Source organism: Macaca nemestrina, chromosome 13, assembly GCF_043159975.1.
Source record: "Macaca nemestrina isolate mMacNem1 chromosome 13, mMacNem.hap1, whole genome shotgun sequence".
NCBI classification, from domain to species: Eukaryota; Metazoa; Chordata; class Mammalia; order Primates; family Cercopithecidae; genus Macaca; species Macaca nemestrina.
In genome coordinates this window covers 25750711-25769600 of record NC_092137.1, presented here as the reverse complement: position 1 = coordinate 25769600, position 18890 = coordinate 25750711, and the positions used below count along the sequence as shown (strand labels likewise).

General features: G+C 40.1%; 1 protein-coding gene and 1 pseudogene across 7 annotated transcripts in view; one reads left to right on the top strand and one right to left on the bottom strand.

The window, feature by feature from the left end:
* LOC105479795 (ASXL transcriptional regulator 2) overlaps positions 1-18890 on the top strand; it is a 155817-nt gene that overhangs the window by 101242 nt on the left and 35685 nt on the right. For 5 of the 7 annotated variants that reach the window (XM_071076355.1, XM_011738088.3, XM_071076354.1 and 2 more), the window contains one exon: positions 15735-15835. In XM_071076355.1, coding sequence (XP_070932456.1) covers positions 15735-15835 — 101 coding nt within the window. Of the gene's footprint in view, positions 1-6742; positions 6763-13000; positions 13022-15734; positions 15836-18890 lie in introns of those variants that run through there. The other 2 variants (XM_011738085.2, XM_011738087.3) reach the window with 2 other exon arrangements.
* Positions 18761-18887, bottom strand: LOC112426357 (U2 spliceosomal RNA; annotated as a pseudogene).

Below are 18890 nucleotides of genomic sequence, written 5' to 3'. Positions count from 1 at the left end.
TGCATGTGCACATTTTAATGAAAGCTTTATTCTTTTATCTTTTACATTTAGATCTATAAACCATGTGGAATTTTTTTGTATTATGTGAGATGAGGATCATCATTTTATTCCTTTCACCCTGTAGGGATATTTTAATTACCTAGTACCCATTTTTGAAGACTTCTTTAGTTTATTTTAGTGTTCTCTATGTCATAAGTCAATTGACCATATAGTTATGGTTTGGTTTGCTCTGTTGTGTTTTGTCTTTCCTTGCAACAGTACCACCCTGTTTTAATTACTTTAGCTTTATGATTAATCCTGATATCTAATAGTTTAATTCTTTCCATTTTGTTCTTTAATATTTTCTTGGCTTTTTTGACTGATCTCATCCTCGTGTAAATTTTAGAAGCAGCTCGTCAGTTTCCACATGTTCCCTCTCATCAACCTGCTATGATTTTGGTTAGGATTGCATTGAATCTATAGATCAATTTTAGTTCTATTGACTTTTTAAAAAATATATTACTGCATTTTTTGCAGTTCAATTTTGTTCATTAATGCTATGGATTTTTCTGTCTTACAGGTCTTTGCACACTTCTTAATAGATTTATTCCTTGACATTTTTTATTCTGTTGTGAATAGTTTTATCTTTTTTTACTTTATAATTGTGTGTTTCTGATATATAGAAATACAGTTTTTATAAATTGACTCTGTCTTTGAAGTGTCTAGGATTTTACCTGATTTGTAAGTGAACAAATTAGCCTCTCAAGGATGTTAACAGAAGAAACAAGAATCCTGGGTCATAGAAAAAGTACTATATTACCTATGATAGAGTAAGCAATATGACTATCAGCATACTTTTTGTGTCACCTTTCCCTTACCCCAAGACTCAGGTGATGAGATACAGGCCCAGATGTATCCTATTCGTGCAGTGGGTTTACATCTCAGCCAAGAAACATTACTTTGAGGGATTCACTGCTTTTAGCAGAAGCAAGCATATTTTGCCTGGGAAAAGACATTGCTTCATCTCATGGTTGCTCTGCAGCTGCAAACATAACCCTGAAAGATGGCTCAGGTAAACAGTGTTTCTGGGACTGAAAACACTGCTGGCATTGCTCGCATGTACACATGACTGCACTCGGGGCCTGTGGTGGATTGCCTCTCTGAACATTGACACGGGATGTAACAACATTGCAAAATTAATTTTTTTTTTTTTTTTTTTTTTTGAGATGGAGTCTTGCTCTGTGGCCCAGGCTGGAGTGCAGTGGCCGGATCTCAGCTCAATGCAAGCTCTGCCTCCCGGGTTCAGGCCATTCTCCTTCCTCAGCCTCCCGAGTAGCTGGGATTACAGGCGCCCGCCACCTCGCCCAGCTAGTTTTTTTGTATTGTTTAGTAGAGACGGGGTTTCGCCTTGTTAGCCAGGATGGTCTCGATCTCCTGACCTCAGGATCCACCCGTGTCAGCCTCCGCAAAATTAATTTTTAAAATCTATTAGTTTATACATAGTTTTGTTTATTTATTTATTTATTTATTTATTTATTTATTTATTTAAGACGGAGTCTCGCTCTGTCGCCCAGGCTGGAGTGCAGTGGCCGGATCTCAGCTCACTGCAAGCTCCGCCTCCTGGGTTTACGCCATTCTCCTGCCTCAGCCTCCCGAGTAGCTGGGACTACAGGCGCCCACCACCTCGCCCGGCTAGTTTTTTGTATTTTTGGTGGGGACGGGGTTTCACCGTGTTAGCCAGGATGGTCTCAATCTCCTGACCTCGTGATCCGCCCGCCTCGGCCTCCCAAAGTGCTGGGATTACAGGCTTGAGCCACCGCGCCCGGCCCCATAGTTTTATTTTTAACCAATAATAATAATAGCTTATATTCAATGAATGACAGTGTTAAGTTCACACCATCTGTATAGCTCTGGAAAATAGGCTAAATAAAAGCAAGTGTTATGCTTCAAATTGTGTCCCCTTCAAAAAGATATATTGAAATCATAACCTCTGGTACCCCAGAATGTGTCCTTATTGGGAAACAGAGTTGTTGTAGAGTTAGTAAGTTAAGATGAAGTCATACTGTAGTAGGGTGGGTCGTTAGTGCTCTAAGACTGGTGTCTTTATAAGATGGGTCATATGAAGACATGGAGACATGAAGAGAGTGCCGTGTGACGATGGAGACGAGGTTGAAATGATGCTACTATAAGCCAAGGAACGCCAAAAATTGCTGGATGTTACCAGAAACTAAGAGAAAGGGATGGAATAGCTTCTCTCACAGAAGGAACCATCCTTGCTGACACATCAGTTTTGGATTTTCAGCCTCCAGAACTGTGAAAGAATAAGTGTCTTGTTTTATGTCACCTAGGTTATGTACTTTTAAAAATGACAGGTCTGGGGAATTAATATAGGGAGTAAAGTTCATTCTTCATTATACTATGCATTCAATACGTTATATTCCCATGAAATCTTTTAAAATATTGTATAGTTATCATCTCTGCTGCCATAATCTTTCTGTTAGCATTTTAATCATCTTCCTGAAGTGAGACTTGCAGCCAGAGCTGAAGGAGGCTTATATATACAAGGGTTTGGTGCCACCTACTTTCTTGATTTTTTTTTTTTAAGTTGGGAGACACGGTCTTACTCTGTCACCCAGGCTGGAGGCAGTGGCGTGATCACAACTCAAGTGCAGCCTCAACTTCCTAGGCTCAGGTGATCCTCCTGTCTCAGCCCCCCAAGTAGCTGGGACTACAGCACACCACCACACCTGGCTAACTTTTTATTTATTTATTTAGAGGTGGAGTTTCGCTCTTTCACCTAGGCTGGAGTGCAGTTGCGCAATCTCAGCTCACTCCTACCTCCACCTTCTGGTATCAAGCGATTTTCCTGCCTCAGCCTCCCGAGTAGCTGGGATTACAGGCATGAGCCACCATGCCCGGCTAATTTTTGTATTTTTAGTAGAGTCAGGGTTTCACCATGTTGGCCAGGCTGGTCTTGAACTCCTGACCTCGTGATCTGCCTGCCTCAGCCCCACAAAGTTCTGGGATTACAGTTGTGAGCCACCGCGCCCGGCCATGTTTATTTTTTTATATAGGCAAGATTTTGCCACATTGCCCAGGCTGGTCTTGAACTGAAGTGATCCCGCCCACCTTGACCTCCCAAAGCGCTGGGATTACAGGCATGAGCCACTGTGTCCAGTCTGGAAGGCAGTTTATAATACTGAATACCTCCTGTCAGTAAGGAGAAACTAAAATAAGCAAACTACTCTAAAAATGAGAAAAAAAAGAATAATAAAGTAAACCAATAGGTAGCTGAAGAAAATAATGTATAATAAAAATAAATAATGAAAATTACTAAATTAGAAGAGAAAAATGGTAGAAAAGGTTGGTTTTAAAATGAATCAATATAATAGACAAGCTTTGTTAACGTACTTTTTTTTTAAAGGAAAAAACCATGAGTATATAAATTCAGGTTGAAATTTCAAAACAAAATTAAAAAACCATCAGACTTTTTCACAGTACTTCAAAATGTAGATGAAATGGTATACTTTTCTAGGAAAATACACTGCACAAAAATTGAACCCAGTAGAGATAGAAAGTGTAAATACATTTCCGTAGAAGTAGACCTGTATTAGAACTCCCCTTCAAAAGAACACTATACCCACATGTTCTTCAGGGGAATTCAGTCATATGCTTATTTTTAAATTTTTATTTATTTATTTTGAGATGGAGTCTCATTCTGTCCCACAGGCTGGCGTGCAGTGGTGCGATCTTGGCTCACTGCAGCCTCCGCCTCCTGGGTTCAAGCGATTCTCCTGCCTCAGCCTCCCGAGTGGCTGGGATTACAGGTGTGTACCACCATGCCCAGTTATAATTCAACCATATGTTTAAAGATAATAATCTTAATATTTTAAACACTGTTCCAGAGCTAGAATAAAAAACATCTAGATTATTTTTTAAAACAAATTTTCCAAAGATTATGTTATTTTATGAATACTGAGCATTATCTTATGAATATTGAGGCAGAATCATAATAAAAGTTTACTGTATAGTATCCAACTATACATTTAAATGATAATATCATAAATAGGTTTTTGGATTGTGAGTATGATCACTACTATGAATTCTATTATTATTAATTACATTAACAAAGCTAATGTGAAAAATAAGTTATTTCTATGCTTGCTGAAAAGGTCTTTGAATAAATTTTATGCTCAATAAAATTGAGAATTAGTGGATTCCTCTTTAACGTTTTAACTTAGTTAAGAAACCAGTGTCTTAAGGGGGAAACACTAGTGGCTTCTGTTTTAGCCAGAACGAGTCAAGAACAAGATGTCCACTATCTCCATTCTTACTTAACATTATGTAGAGGTGTTTTTTGTTTTTTGTTTTTTCCGAGATGGAGTCTTCCTCTGTTGCCCAGGCTAAAGAGCAGTGGTGCAGTCTCGGCTCGCTGCAACCTCCACCTCCCAGGTTTAAGCGATTCTTCTGCCTCAGCCTCCTGAGTAGTTGAGATTACAGGTGTATGCCGCCACGACCAGCTAATTTTTTGTATTTTTAGTAGAGACAGGGCTTCACCATGTTGGCCAGGCTGGTCTCGAACTCCTGACCTCAGATGATCCACCTGTCTCCGCCTCCTAAAGTGCTGGGATTGCAGGCTTGAGCCACCACGCCTGGCCTAGAGTTGTTTATGTCAACACAGGTAAGCAAGAGAAAGCAGTTTGAGTAACCGACGACAAGAATCAGAAAGGATTAGGTAAAACTACTTCTTTTTTTCAGATGATATAATTTTGTGTCTGACAAACACAAAAGAATCAGTGGAGATAAATACTGATTAAAAAGAGAACTGGTGGCCCATGCTTGTAGTTCCAGCACTTTGGGAGGGTGGGGCAGGAGGATCACTTGAGGCCAGGAGTTTGAGACCAACCTGGACAAACAGCAAGACCCTGTCTCTATAAAAAATGAAAAAAAAATTAAAAAAAAAAAAAAGACTGGGCGCGGTGGCTCACACCTGTTATCCCAGCACTTTGGGAGGCCGAGGAGGGCAGATCATGAAGTCAGGAGTTCAAGAACAGCCTGGCCAATATGGTGAAACCCCATCTCTACCAAAAATAAAAAAATTAGCTGGGCGTGGTGGCACGTGCCTGTGGTCCCAGCTGTTTGGGAGGCTGAAGCAGAAGAATCGCTTGAACCTAAGAGGCGGAGGCTGTGTGAGTGCCACTGCACTCCAGCCTAGGCGACATAGCAATGACTCTGTCTCAAAAAAAAAAAACCCAGGCGTGTACCTGTAGTACTACTTAGGAGACGGGGATACCTTGAGCCCAGGAATTCAAGGCTGGGTGACAGAGTGAGACCCTGTGTCTTAAAAAAAGAGAATTTGGGATTGTAAATAAATAGAAGTAAATAAAATTAATATGTAGCAATCAGCCACTATGTGCGTAAATAATAATGAAGAAAGAATATATTTGCGCTAACAACGTCAACAACAAAAAAAATCCGAGCATCTCTTTTTTTTTTTCTTTTCTTTTTGAGACAGAGTTTTGCTCTTGTTGCCCAGGCTGGAGTGCAGTGGCACCATCACGGCTTACTGCAACCTCTGCCTCCTGGGTTCAAGTGATTCTCCTCCCTCAGCTTCCCAAGTAGCTGAGATTACAGGCATGCACCACCACACCCAGTTAATTTTGTGTTTTTAGTAGAGAAGGGGTTTCACCATGTTGGCTAGGCTGGTCTTAAACTCCTGACCTCAGGTGTTCCACCTGCCTCGGCCTCCCAAAGTGTTGGGATTACAGGCGTGAGCCACCGTGCCTGGCCAAGCATTACTTTTTTAAGACATGTGCAAAAAGATGTTGAAACAACTCAATACCCAAAAAGATGAAATTGCATTCATTTCTCACTCTCCAGGATAAATTCCAAAGAAATTAAAGTTATAATAAATGTAAAATATGAAACCAAGTACTACAGGAAAGCATGGGTGAATTTCTTTTTTTTTTTTTTTTTGAAATGGAGTGTAGTGGCACAATCTCGGCTCACTGCAAGCTCCTCCTCCCTGGTTCACGCCATTCTCCTGCCTCAGCCTCCCGAGTAGCTGGGACTACAGGCGCCCACCACCTCGCCTGGCTGTTTTGTATTTTTGGTGGGGACGGGGTTTCACTGTGTTAGCCAGGATGATCTAGATCTCCTGACTTCGTGATCCACCCGCCTCAGCCTCCCAAAGTGCTGGGATTACAGGCATGAGCCACCATGCCCGGCCAAACATGGGTGAATTTCTTTTAGAACCTGAGAATGAAGAAATTTTTTTCTCTGATGCTTCTTGAAGCGTATGTGTTTATCTTTTAGTCTAGCAAACTCACTTCTAAGAATCAACCTTAGAGATAAACTGTCAGAAATACAAAATGGCAGATATTAAGATCAATGATTCTCAAACTCGAGCTTGTATCAGAATCACCTAGAGAAAGTATGGTGCAGATTCCTGGGCCTCACTTCAGAGTATCTGATTCAGTAATCTGGGCTTGCACCAATAATTTTCATTTCTAGTACATTTTTAGGTAGTAATGATGTTGTTCTGGGTACCATATTTTAGAACCACTGGTTAAGATGTAGTCATGAAAACAAAAGACCAGAAACAACCCAAAAAATACCCATCAACAAAATCTGGTGGAAGAAATCACGGTTGTTATACTCAATGGAATTCTATGCAACTATTAAAAGGAATGCAGAAGAGTTCCGTGTTCTGTTCTAGGATATCCTCCAGGATACACTGAGTTTTTTCACTCAAATCAAAGTGGCTCCAGCCTGGGCAACAGAGTAAGACCCTGTCTTTAAAAAAAAAAAAAAATTGAAACACTGGACAGTGGTATATGATCTTTTGTTTAAAGAAATAAGTAAAATCATTAAAACGGGCCAGGCATTTTGGCTTACACCTGTAATCCCAGCAGTTTGGGAGGCCGATTCGCGCGGATCACCTGAGATCAGGAGTTCCAGACCAGCCTGGCCAACATGGTGAAACCCTGTCTCTACTAAAAATACAAAAATTAGCTGGGCGTGGTGGTGGGCACCTGTAATCCCAGCTACTTAGGAGGCTGAGGCATGAGAATTGCTTGAACTTGGGAGGCAGAGATTGCAGCGAGCTAAGATTGTGCCATTGCACTCCAGCCTGGGCAACAAGAACGAAACTGTCTTAAAAAGGAAAAAAAACAAAAGTATTAAAACATGTATACTGTATTTTAACAAAATGAAAAATATGAATAAAAATGAAAGGACGAACAAAAACCTATTAAAATGATTTTCTGTAGAGTAGTATAGTTAAGGAAGAGAGCTAGACTTGTATGAAAGTAATATGATTTGTAACGTTACGTAATTTAAAATTTTTAATGTACTTCCTAGAAATAAGAAATAAAGCAAACAAGTATGTCAAATTTGTGGTGTAATGATAGATAAGTTATTGTGGGATGTAGCTTAGGTATGGGAGACAAGACATAAACCTTTTTTTCCCCCCCTTCACAGGTGTTGAAGGAGACAAATCTTAAACTTCATTCAGTAGTCTTAATTTCAATAATTATATTGTATGGTTTCTTTGAAACTATATCTATAATACTAAGCAAATTAATAATTGTAGTAGTATTAGGAACCAGGATTGTTAGGTGGGAAGAAACAGGATAAAAATACAAAATCAGCCTGGGCATGGTGGCTCATGCCTGTAATCCCAGCACTTTGGGAGGCTGAAGTGGGTGGATTACTTGAGGTCTGGAGTTCAAGACCAGCCGGGTCAACATGGCGAAACCCTGTCTCTACTAAAAATACAAAAAAATTAGCTGGGTATGGTGGCAGGTACCTGTAATTCCAGCTACTTGGGAGGCTGAGACAGGAGTATTGCTTGAACCCAGGAGGCAGAGGTTGCAGTGAGCCGAGATTGCACCACTGCACTCCAGCCTGAGCAGCAGAAGGAGACTCCATCTCAAAAACAAAAACAAAAACAAAAACAAAAAAAACCAAATCAGAAAAGTTAAGTTAAAGCTCTGTAATCTTCAGTTCAAATTTGGTATCCAAGCATGAATTTCATTTTCTCTTTCTAAATGATGACTTCTTGTTCTAGCCACTGAAAAGTTTAGAACTAGTGGTAACCTGTTGACAGTGAGCACTCCTAGTGTGGTGTGCACACCATAGTCTTTTAATACCATTTCCAATTTAAAGATGTCAGAGTTTGTTGAAGAAGTAGTTGATCCAGGTCTGGGCCAAAAGTTATGCAAGATTTGCCTGGGACAACTTTCTGTGACAGGTAGTAAAAAAGCTGTCAAATATGGGTGGAGCCATATCCCCAAGACAGTTTACAACTTGAAGGAGGTCCCACTAGGTCAAAATGGTTCAATTTGGGTGCTAAATATATATTTTTAAAACATTACATGTAGTTTGGTGTATAGTATCCTATCTTTGATAATTGCATTTGGTTTAAATATTTCACATATGTAAACATCTATGAGAACTTGTTGATTTTAGGTGTTGTATGAGTTTTCTGAAGTTGCAGGTTATCACAAAGTGGGCAGCTTAAGCAAACAAATTTATTCTCTCAGTTCTGAATGCCAGAAGTCTGAAAGCAAGGTGTTGGCATGTCTGCATTCCCTACAGAGGCTTTGCGGGAGAATCTGCTCCTTGCTTTCTCTAGGCTTTTTCTTGTTGACTTCCTTGCCTTATGAACACATTACTCCAGTCTCTGCCTGTGTCTTCCCTTATGCATCTATTATGAAGAGGCTTGTCATTGGCTTTAGGATCCATTTGGTGGATAATCCAGGATGATCTTCTTGTCTGAAGATCCTTAACTCAGTTACACCTGCCAGGGCTCTTTTCCCAAATAAAGTAACATTCACAGATTCTGGAGCTTAGAATGTAGACATATCTTTTTGGTGGCCACCATTATCAGCCAGCTATAGGTTACCTATTCATTACTCTGAAAATGAAGTTCAAATCTTGGCTGTGCTCCTTACTGGCTATATATCTTTTGGCAAACTAATTGAATTTCTTGATATGTAAAACTTAGATAATACCATCGTAATATGCAGATGAATATGTATCTTTGAAATTTATTTTTGTATATAAATATATAGCCTTGAAACTTTTTGTATTTTTATTTGCATAGAAAAATATCATAAGGATGCCAATCAAACTGTCTTTCTTAGTTATTTCTAGAAGTATAATTTGAGGAGTTTAGGTAGGGGTAGAAAGAAAACTACCCTAAGAGAGAGAGTAATTATGAGAGTTCAATGAACTCCTGTTAAAATGAACCTAGTACAGTGTTAAGCACATAGGAGATACTTGTCTGCTGTTACTAATAATAAAATTATATGTCTTCGAAGATAGCATAGTCACTAAAAGGAATTGTAAGAGATAAGTTTCTCAACAGAGATAAGTTTAAATCTTTAAGTGTTTTTATTTTTTTGTTTTTTTATTTTTAAAAACGATAGGGTCTCATACTGTCACCCTCTAGGCTGGATTGCAACGTCCCAAGTAGCTGGGAATACAAGTTTATGCCACCATGCCCAGCTAATTAAAAAATTTTTTTTTCTAGAGACAGGGTCTCACTATGTTGCCTAGGCTGATGTTGAACTCCTGGCCTCAAGTGATCCTCCCACCTCCGCCATGCAAAATGCTGGGATTATAGGTGTGAGCCACTGTGCCAGGCCTGTATTTAAGTCTTATTTGCTGATTGTAATACTGAATCTTTAATATTTTAAAAGTTAGAACAAGCTTGGACAACATAGCAAGACCCCATCTCTTAAAAAAAAAAAACTTCAAAAAAAATTACCTGGATGTGATAACACATACCTGTGGTCCCAGCTACTCAGGAGGTGAAGGTAGGAGATTACTCGAGCCTGCAAGGTCAAGGCTGCAGTGGGCTGCGATCATGTCCCTGCACTCCAGCCTGGGCAAGAGTGAGACCCTGTCTCAAAAATAACATAAAATAATAAAAAAAGTTAGAGTACTGTTTAAGTTTCATAGACCAGTACTTAGCATTAAGTCAACTCTGGGAAATGTTTATACTGGTGGGTCCTGTATTTTTCATGATTTATTTTGGTTGGCTTAGTTAAATGCTGTGGTTTAATTTGTTAAAAAAAGGTGTTTGGCTTAAGGGTAAACATCCTAAGCAGTTTGTCCTGGTAATTGCAGATAGCTTTATTGTCACTTTTCTGGGCTGCAAAGTAGAATTCTTATATTTTCTAGTGGAGTTATTTTGGCTTTTTATTTTCTGTTTGTAATCAGGCAGTATTTGGGGTAGGCGAGGAAATATATAGTCTTGAGATTTCTGCAAGACGTTATTAAGAAAATATTAATAGGCTGGGCGCGGTGGCTCAAGCCTGTAATCCCAGCACTTTGGGAGGCCGAGACGGGTGGATCACGAGGTCAGGAGATCGAGACCATCCTGGCTAACACGGTGAAACCCCGTCTCTACTAAAAATACAAAAAAAAACTAGCCGGGTGAGGTGGCGGGCGCCTGTAGTCCCAGCTACTCGGGAGGCTGAGGCAGGAGAATGGCGTGAACCCAGGAGGCGGAGCTTGCAGTGAGCTGAGATCCGGCCACTGCACTCCAGCCTGGGCGGCAGAGCGAGACTCCGTCTCAAAAAAAAAAAAAATTAATAGTTTTAACTTTTACTTTTGTTTCTTTAAAAACATTGGCCAAGTAAAAAAGACAGACAATTCCTGGTGGAATTGTAAAAATAGTGCATCCATTTTGAAAAACAGCTTGGCAGTTCCTCAAGTTAAACAGACTTATTGTAAGACCCAGCAATTCCACTCCTATGAATGAACCCGAGAGACTAAAAGCACATATTTAAAACATCTGCACACAAATGTTCTTCATAACATTGTTCATAATAGCCAAAAAGTAGAAACAATCCAGATGTTCATCAGCTGATGAATAGACAAAACGTGACATAGGCATGCAATGGAATATTATTCTACGATAAAGAATAAAGTATCCATACACATTGAAACATGGATGCGCCTTCAAAAGTAAGCACGTCGTTGAAAAAGTCATTCATAAACGAGCACTAATATATGATTTCATTATATGAAATATCCCTAAGAGGCAAATTTATAAAGACAGAAAGTAGATTACTGGTTACCTAGGACCACGAACATAGATGGGGTAAAAGATGAGTAACAGTTAACATGTATGGTGTTTTTTGAGGGGTGATGATTGTACAACTTGGTGAATATACTGAAAGCCATTGAATTTTATGTTTTTTCCCCCAACATTTTCAGAATAAATTTAATTTTGTTAGCTTACCAGGGAAAATACAATCACTAGTCACACAACAAATTGATTCTGAATGGATTGCAAAACCAAAGTTTAAACCTAAATCCTGATGCTTTTAAAAGAAAACAGAAAATAACATCTTTGTGGTCTTAAGATAGAGAATGATTCCTTAAATAAAACAAGATATTTAATATACTGGGGAAATAACAAATGAGATTATTTAAATATATTTTAAGTATTTCTCAGAAAGAGGAGAAAGAGACCGAGAGAGCATGTATTAGTTTGTTTTCACACTGCTATAAATACCTGAGACTGGGTAATTTATAAAGGAAAAAGGTTTAACTGACTCACAGTTCCACATGGCCGGGGAGGCCTAAGGAAACTTAACAATCATGGCAGAAGGCGAAGGGGAAGCAGCGAACTTCACACGGTGGCAGGAGAGAGAAGTGAGAAAGAGCAGGGAAAATTGCCTTTAAAAAACCGTCAGATCTCATGAGAACAACCTGCGGGAAGCTGCCCCCATGATCCAATCACCTTCCTACTTCAACACGTGGGGGATTACAGGTCCCTCTGCTGACACGTGGGGATTACAAATCAAGATGAGATTTGGGGCCCAGCGAAGTGGCTCGTGCCTGTAATCCCAGCACTTTGGGAGGCTGAGGTGGGTGGATCACCTGAAGTCAGGAGTTTGAGACCAGCCTGGCCAACATGGTGAAACCTCGTCTCTACTGAAAATACAAAAATTAGCTGGGCATGGTGGCAGGCACCTGTAATCCCAGCTACTTGGGAGGCTGAGGCAGGAGAATCGCTTGAACCTGGCAAGCAGAGGTTGCAGTGAGCTGAGATCGTGCCATTGCACTCCAGTCTGGGTGACAAGAGCAAAACTCCGTCTCAAAAAGCAAAAAAAAAAGATGAGATTTGGGTGGGGACACAGAGCCAAACCATATCAGAAGACTAAAAAAGGACGTCTATCTAGCATATATAAAGAACTACCATAAGTCAACAAGAAAAAGACAGCTATTAATAAAACCACGGGAAGATAAACAAAATAACAGTCTTCAAAATAGAGGTTATTCAGTGACTAAAAAAGTGTTGACAAGTGTTCAACTTTCTTAGCTATCTGAGAAAAGCCTGATATAAACACAGCAACCAGGAGATTGAAATGAAAATGACAGAAAATACCAAGTGTTGGCAAGGATGTAGAAAAGTCATACACTGCTGGTGGCTTCAAAATTTTGTACAAGCATTTTGAAAAACTGTCAGTGTGACCTAAAACTGAAGAGATGTAAAACATAAAACACAAGTCCACTACTACCTATATACCCCAAAATTTTTATGTCACCAATGCATTTTCTAGAATTTATATACTAGTACTATTCCTAATATTCCCAGATGAAAAACACTTCCATGTACATAAGCAGTGGAATAATTGTGTGATATTTTCACAACAGAATTCAATGCTAATAAATGATTCGCAACATGGAAAACTACATATAAATTCAAAACAGCCCACAGAATGTAAAAAGACATGTACAAAAGAGTTTCTGCTGCACAATATTTATATGAAGTGTAAAAGAGGTAAAAGTAACCTCTGCTGTTAGATGTCAGTGTAGTGCTCATCCTTGAGGATAGTGACCGGCTGGGATCACAAAAAGATAGCTGTGGGCTTAAAATATCCTTTTTAAAAAAATTTAAATATAAAAAAAACCTCATTGTGCTACCCACTTGTGATCTGTGTGCATATGTTTAAATATTTTATTTTATTTTTTTACTTTTATTTTAGGTTCGGGGTACATGTGCAGGTTTTTTATACAGGTAAATTATATGTCATGGGGGCTTGGTGTACAGAATACTTTGTCACCCAGGAAATAAGCATAGTACCTGATAGGTAATTTTTTGATCCTCACCCTCCTTCCACCTCCACCCTCAAGTAGGCTTCAAATTTTATACTTTAGGCAAGATGTATAGTATATGAATTTTATATATATATATATATATATATATATATTTTTTTTTTTTTTTTTCCCTTTTGTGATGGAGTCTCACCCTGTTGCCCAGGCTAGAGTACAGTGGCGTGATCTCAGCTCACTGCAACCTCCGCCTCCCGGGTTCAAGTGATTCTCCTGCCTCAGCCTCCTGAGTAGCTGGGACTACAGGTGTGTGCCACCACACCCAGCTAATTTTTGTATTTTAGTAGAGTAGGGGTTTCACCATGTTGGCCAGGCTGGTCTTAAACTCCTGACCTCAAGTGTTCCACCTGCCTCAGCCTCCCAAAGTTCTAGGATTACAGGTGTGAGCCACCATGCCCAGCTGCTTAGTATATAAATTTTAGCTTAATAAAGCTATTTTTAAAAAATTGGTCAGTATCAAAGTATACTAAGGCTATGATTTTTTTTTTTTAAAGACAGAGTCTCGCTCTGACACCTGGGCTGGAGTGCAGTGGCGCGATCTCGGCTCACTGCAAGCTCTGCCTCCCAGGTTCATGCCAGAGTAGCTGGGACTACAAGCACCTGCCACCATGCCCGGCTAATTTTTTTGTATTTTTAGTAGAGACAGGGTTTCACCATGTTAGCCAGGATGCTCTCGATCTCCTGACCTCGTGATCCGCCAGCCTCATCCTCCCAAAGTGTTGGGATTACAGGTGTGAGCCACGGCGCCCGGCCGAGGCTATGATTTCTTTTTGCAGCTGAACTGTCTTGAATTATTCAACTCCATTTTTAAACATCAAGCTTTTTGTACATCAGCTCTTTTCCATATATAAATTATATACTTTTTAATAAAGGTTGGGATACAGAACTAAACTAAGTGTGACGATAAGTCAGCATCTCTTTTTTTTTTTTTTTTTGAGATGGGCTCTCGCTCTGTGACCCAGGCTGGAGTGCAATGGTGTGGTCTCGGCTCACTGCCACCTCCGCCTCCAGGGTTCAAGGGATTCTCCTGCCTCAGCCTTTCGAGTGCCTGGGATTACAGGCATGTTGCCACCACACTCGGCTAATTTTTGTATTTTTAGTAGAGACGGAGTTTTACCATATTGGTCGGGCTGGTCTTGAACTCCTGACCTCAGTTGATCCGCCTGCCTCAGCCTCCCAAAGTACTGGAATTACAGGCGTTAGCCACCACGCCCGGCCAAGTCATAATCTTAATTGTTTGCTGCTGTCTTCTTTAAATGCATCTACTGTGCATTCCTTTCTTAGGACGCCTAAGTAAATTGAAATACCATAGTCCAAAACTTGGATACACAAATGAAATATGCTTCTACATTTTTATGACTGGTAGCTAGCCTACCTATCAGTATGTATGTAATTTTTTTTTTTTTTTTTTTGAGACGGAGTTTTGCTCTTGTTGCCCAGGCTGCAGTGCAATGGCACGATCTCCTCACCACAACTTCCACCTCCCAGGTTCAAGCGATTCTTCTCCCTCAGCCTCCTGAGTAGCTGGGATTACAGGCATATGCCACCACACCTGGCTAATTTTGTATTTTTAGTAGAGATGGGGTTTCTCCATGTTGGTCAGGCTGTTCTTAAACTCCGACCTCAGGTCATCTGCCCGCTTTGGCCTCCCAAAGTGCTGGGATTGCAGGCGTGAGCCACCGCGCACCGCCTTGTATGTACTTTTATGACATCTTAAAGCTTATTGCCCTTACTATGGGATATCATTTTGCTATTTGGGCCTTTTCAGTCCAACTACTATGAATAGAGGAAGACTTTAGTAAACATGCATTCTTCAAGAGTCATCACTAGCAGTAGTGATTATAATTTCTTGTTGTGTGTTTTTTTTTAATAAGGGTACTAAATCAGCAATTTCTGTATTTATCATAAACACTACTCATATTGTTTAATTTTATAGAACATAAATATCTACTTGCTGTTTAAGAGGTACAGATTCTTAAAGAAAGAACCCTCATTCACATAAGACCCACTCAGGTCTGGCTGAGCTCTGCCAGACTATATAAAACAGCTAGTGATGAAGTAGAGAGTGTTACATCCTATGCAAATTCAAATTGCTTCCATTAGAGAAATCTTAACATGCCCTCTCACATTGGTAAACCTGTAACTATTGATTTAAAGGATGAAGGAATGTAAGGATTAAAACTAGGGTAGAGTTTTGAGGTCGAATGGCCTTAATGTCTTTATTTTAAACTGCCAGCCCAAGGCCCTTCCACTATATCATGTTGTCATTAGATTTACTGTGAGACCATAGATACTGTCTAAAAGGCCCTAGAATCTTTTCTAAGTTTTATCTGATTTGATGAGTCATTCTTCAGTGAATTCTATTGAAAAATTAATAAATGGAAAGTAAGGAATACTAACACTCATACCTTCCCAATCCTATCATCCTTCACTAGAACTTTCTGAGGAAAAAAACTGAAAAGAGAGGCTGTTTGCAGTAAAACTCCAAAAAGTACATCGTTCCCAAAAGTGTTTGGTCACAGTTCTTACTCCAGGTAGCAGCATATGATTGGGGAAGGAATGGTGCTTGATATCTCTGTTAACAAAAATCTTTTATTGTCACTTTTTTTTTTTCCTAGTATCATCGTCCTCCCCACAGTCAGGCTGCCCATCACCCACCATTCCAGCAGGTAAAGTCATTTCTCCATCACAGAAGCACAGCAAGAAGGCACTAAAGCAGGTAAGCATTGCTAGTCTGTGTTTATCAAGTAGAATTTCCTATATTAAAAACGCACACCTCGGCAGTCTTTGGATATTTTTTGAAAATTTTTTACATTGGGCCCTTGTCAGTGGAACTTTCATGCAGTAGCCCAATGTGGTTTTAGTAATTTATGCACCTCTTTGTAACATATGTTATAAGTTTTTGGTAGATACTCTTTTTTTTTTTGAGATGGAGTCTTGCTCTCTTGCTAGGCTGGAGTACAGTGGCATGATCTCGGCTCACTGCAACCTCTGCTTCCCGGGTTCAAGCAATTCTCCTGCCTCAGCCTCCCAAGTAGCTGGGACTGCAGGCGCCTGCCACCACGCCCAGCTAGTTTTTGTGTTTTTAGTAGAGACAAGGTTTCACCATGTTGGCCAGGATGGTCTCGATCTCTTGACCTTGTGATCTACCAACCTTGGCCTCCCAAGGTCCTGGGATTACAGGCGTGTGCCACCGCACTTGGCCGGTAGATACTCTTTTTATCACATTTTTGAAGTGTCTAATTTGTTCATAGTTTGCTCAGAATCTTTCGTTTGTTTGTACGTGTGTGTTTTTTTTTTTTTTTTTGAGACGGAGTCTCACGCTGTTGCCCAGGCTGGAGTGCAGTGGCGCGATATCGGCTCACTGCAAGCTCCGCCTCCCGGGTTCCCACCATTCTCCTGCCTCAGCCTCCTGAGTAGCTGGGACTACAGGCGCCCGCCACCGCGCCCGGCTAATTTTTTGTATTTTTAGTAGAGACGGGGTTTCACTGTGGTCTCGATCTCCTGACCTTGTGATCCGCCCGCCTCGGCCTCCCAAAGTGCTGGGATTACAGGCTTGAGCCACCGCGCCCGGCCTGTACGTGTGTTTTTAAATCATGAATAGGTGTTGAATTTTTCAGGTTTGTTTTCTTTGGGATTTATTGAGATGATCACATAGATTTTTCTCTTTTAATCTACTAACACAGAATTGCACAGCTAGACTTTCTTTTTTTTCTCTTTTCTTTTTTTGAGGCGGAGTTTCTTTTGTTGCCCACTGCAGCCTCCACCTCAGCCTCCCGAGTAGCTGGGATTACTTACAGGTGCTGATCACACTGCCTGGCTAATTTTTGTGTTTTTAGTAGAGACAGGGTTTCACCATGTTGGTCAGGCTGATCTTGAACTCCTGACCTCAAATGATTCACCTGCCTCAACCACCCAAAGTGCTGGGATTACAGGTGTAAGCCACCACACCTGGCCTGGATTTTTTAACATTATACTATACTTAACTTTGTTGGGTACAGTGACTCATGCCTGTAATCCTAGCACTTTGGGAGGCCAAGGCAGGCGGATCACCTGAGGTCAGGGGTTCAGAGACCTCCTCTAATCCCAGCTACTTTGGAGGATGAGATGAGAGAATCATTTGAACCCAGGGCGTGGAGGTTACAATGAGCCAAGATCGTGCCACTGCACTCCAGCTTGGGCAATAGAGCAAGACCCCGTCTCAAAAAAAAAATTAAATAATAAATAATAAAAAAAAAAATGGGCCGGGCATGGTGGCTCAAGCCCGTAATCCCAGCACTTTGGGAGGCCGAGACGGGTGGATCATGAGGTCAGGAGATCGAGACCATCCTGGCTACCACGGTGAAACCCCGTCTCTACTAAAAAATACAAAAAACTAGCTGGGCGTGGTGTTGGGTGCCTGTAGTCCCAGCTACTCGGGAGGCTGAGGCAGGAGAATGGCGTAAACCCAGGAGGCAGAGCTCGCAGTGAGCTGAGATCCGGCCACTGCACTCCAACCTGGGTGACAGAGCGAGACTCCGCCTCAATAAATAAATAAATAAATAAATAAATGTACACGATCACAGCAGAAATAGTTCTCAAAAAACAAACAAATAAATAAATAAATGTGCACGATCACAACAGAAATAGTTGCAATCAAGTGGTTCTATTAAATTTTACATTAATCTGAAATTACATGGGTCCTGTGAGGAGCAAGGAATGAATACTGGTGACTGCATCTGCAGCAAGTCTGTGAACATCTTCTGATCTAATTGCAAAGAGTGAGAGAATAAGCCATATCAATGGTCAGTCAATACAGCCATTTTATGTACTTTGTGCTTCTGCCTAACCTATTATAAATGTAGGTGAGCCTAAGCGAGACATAGAGCTCTCTCAGTTGTTTTTCTGCATTGACAACTTAGAGTGAGGAGATGATTTGTTGCCACTGTGCCTATAGCATAGCCAGAGATATGTGTGAAATGTTAAGCAGGAGGAAACTATATTGGGAAAAAAGAATAGGAATCCAGAAGTAGCCAGTTGTTCCAGACTTTTCCACATGACGGTGTTAAGATCTTGAAACTGGCAACCTAGCAAAGTCAAACTTCAGGTTTTTTCCCTGAAATTACTTTTCTTGGCTTATCTTTTTTTTTTAAAAAAAACCTTAAGTTAAAAGTTGCCTTCATAATGTTTTTGTGATTAAAATTTAGGCATTTCTTGTTTTTTTCTGTTGATTTTAAATAGTATTATCAAGTATATTCTATAAATTAAGAACCTCATAGAAATCAAAATATTCTGAAGTAGACAGAAGGAACCACACTGTTGTTAGAACCAGTATTGTCTAGTCTTCCCCCTCTGTTTATTGCATTGCTGTAAATTGCTGAAATTTGATAATTGGGACAGATCTCATTGTTGTCACCCAAGACAACTGATGTAGTTATTTACAAACTTTTGTAAATATATAGTACCTCTGAAGCCTGCATAAACTAAATATTTACATTTCTACATAGGTTTGATGCAGACAGGGCTCTTTTATAAGGCTTAGAATTTCATTTCTAGAACTGATTGAAAACATACAGTCTCTGCTTACAAGACTGGGAAGTTTTTGGCTTACCTAATGATTTTTAAGTTCCAAAAAATGCTAATGACTATTTTTCACATTTATATAAAGGAATGATACTGGCAAAAACTATCCAAACTCTAAGAATCATTTAGGCTTTGTGTTTAGTTGTCTTAATTTAAACTGATAAGAACAGATACTACATTTGATCTTAGCCAAAAGGCGAAGAAGCAAAAGT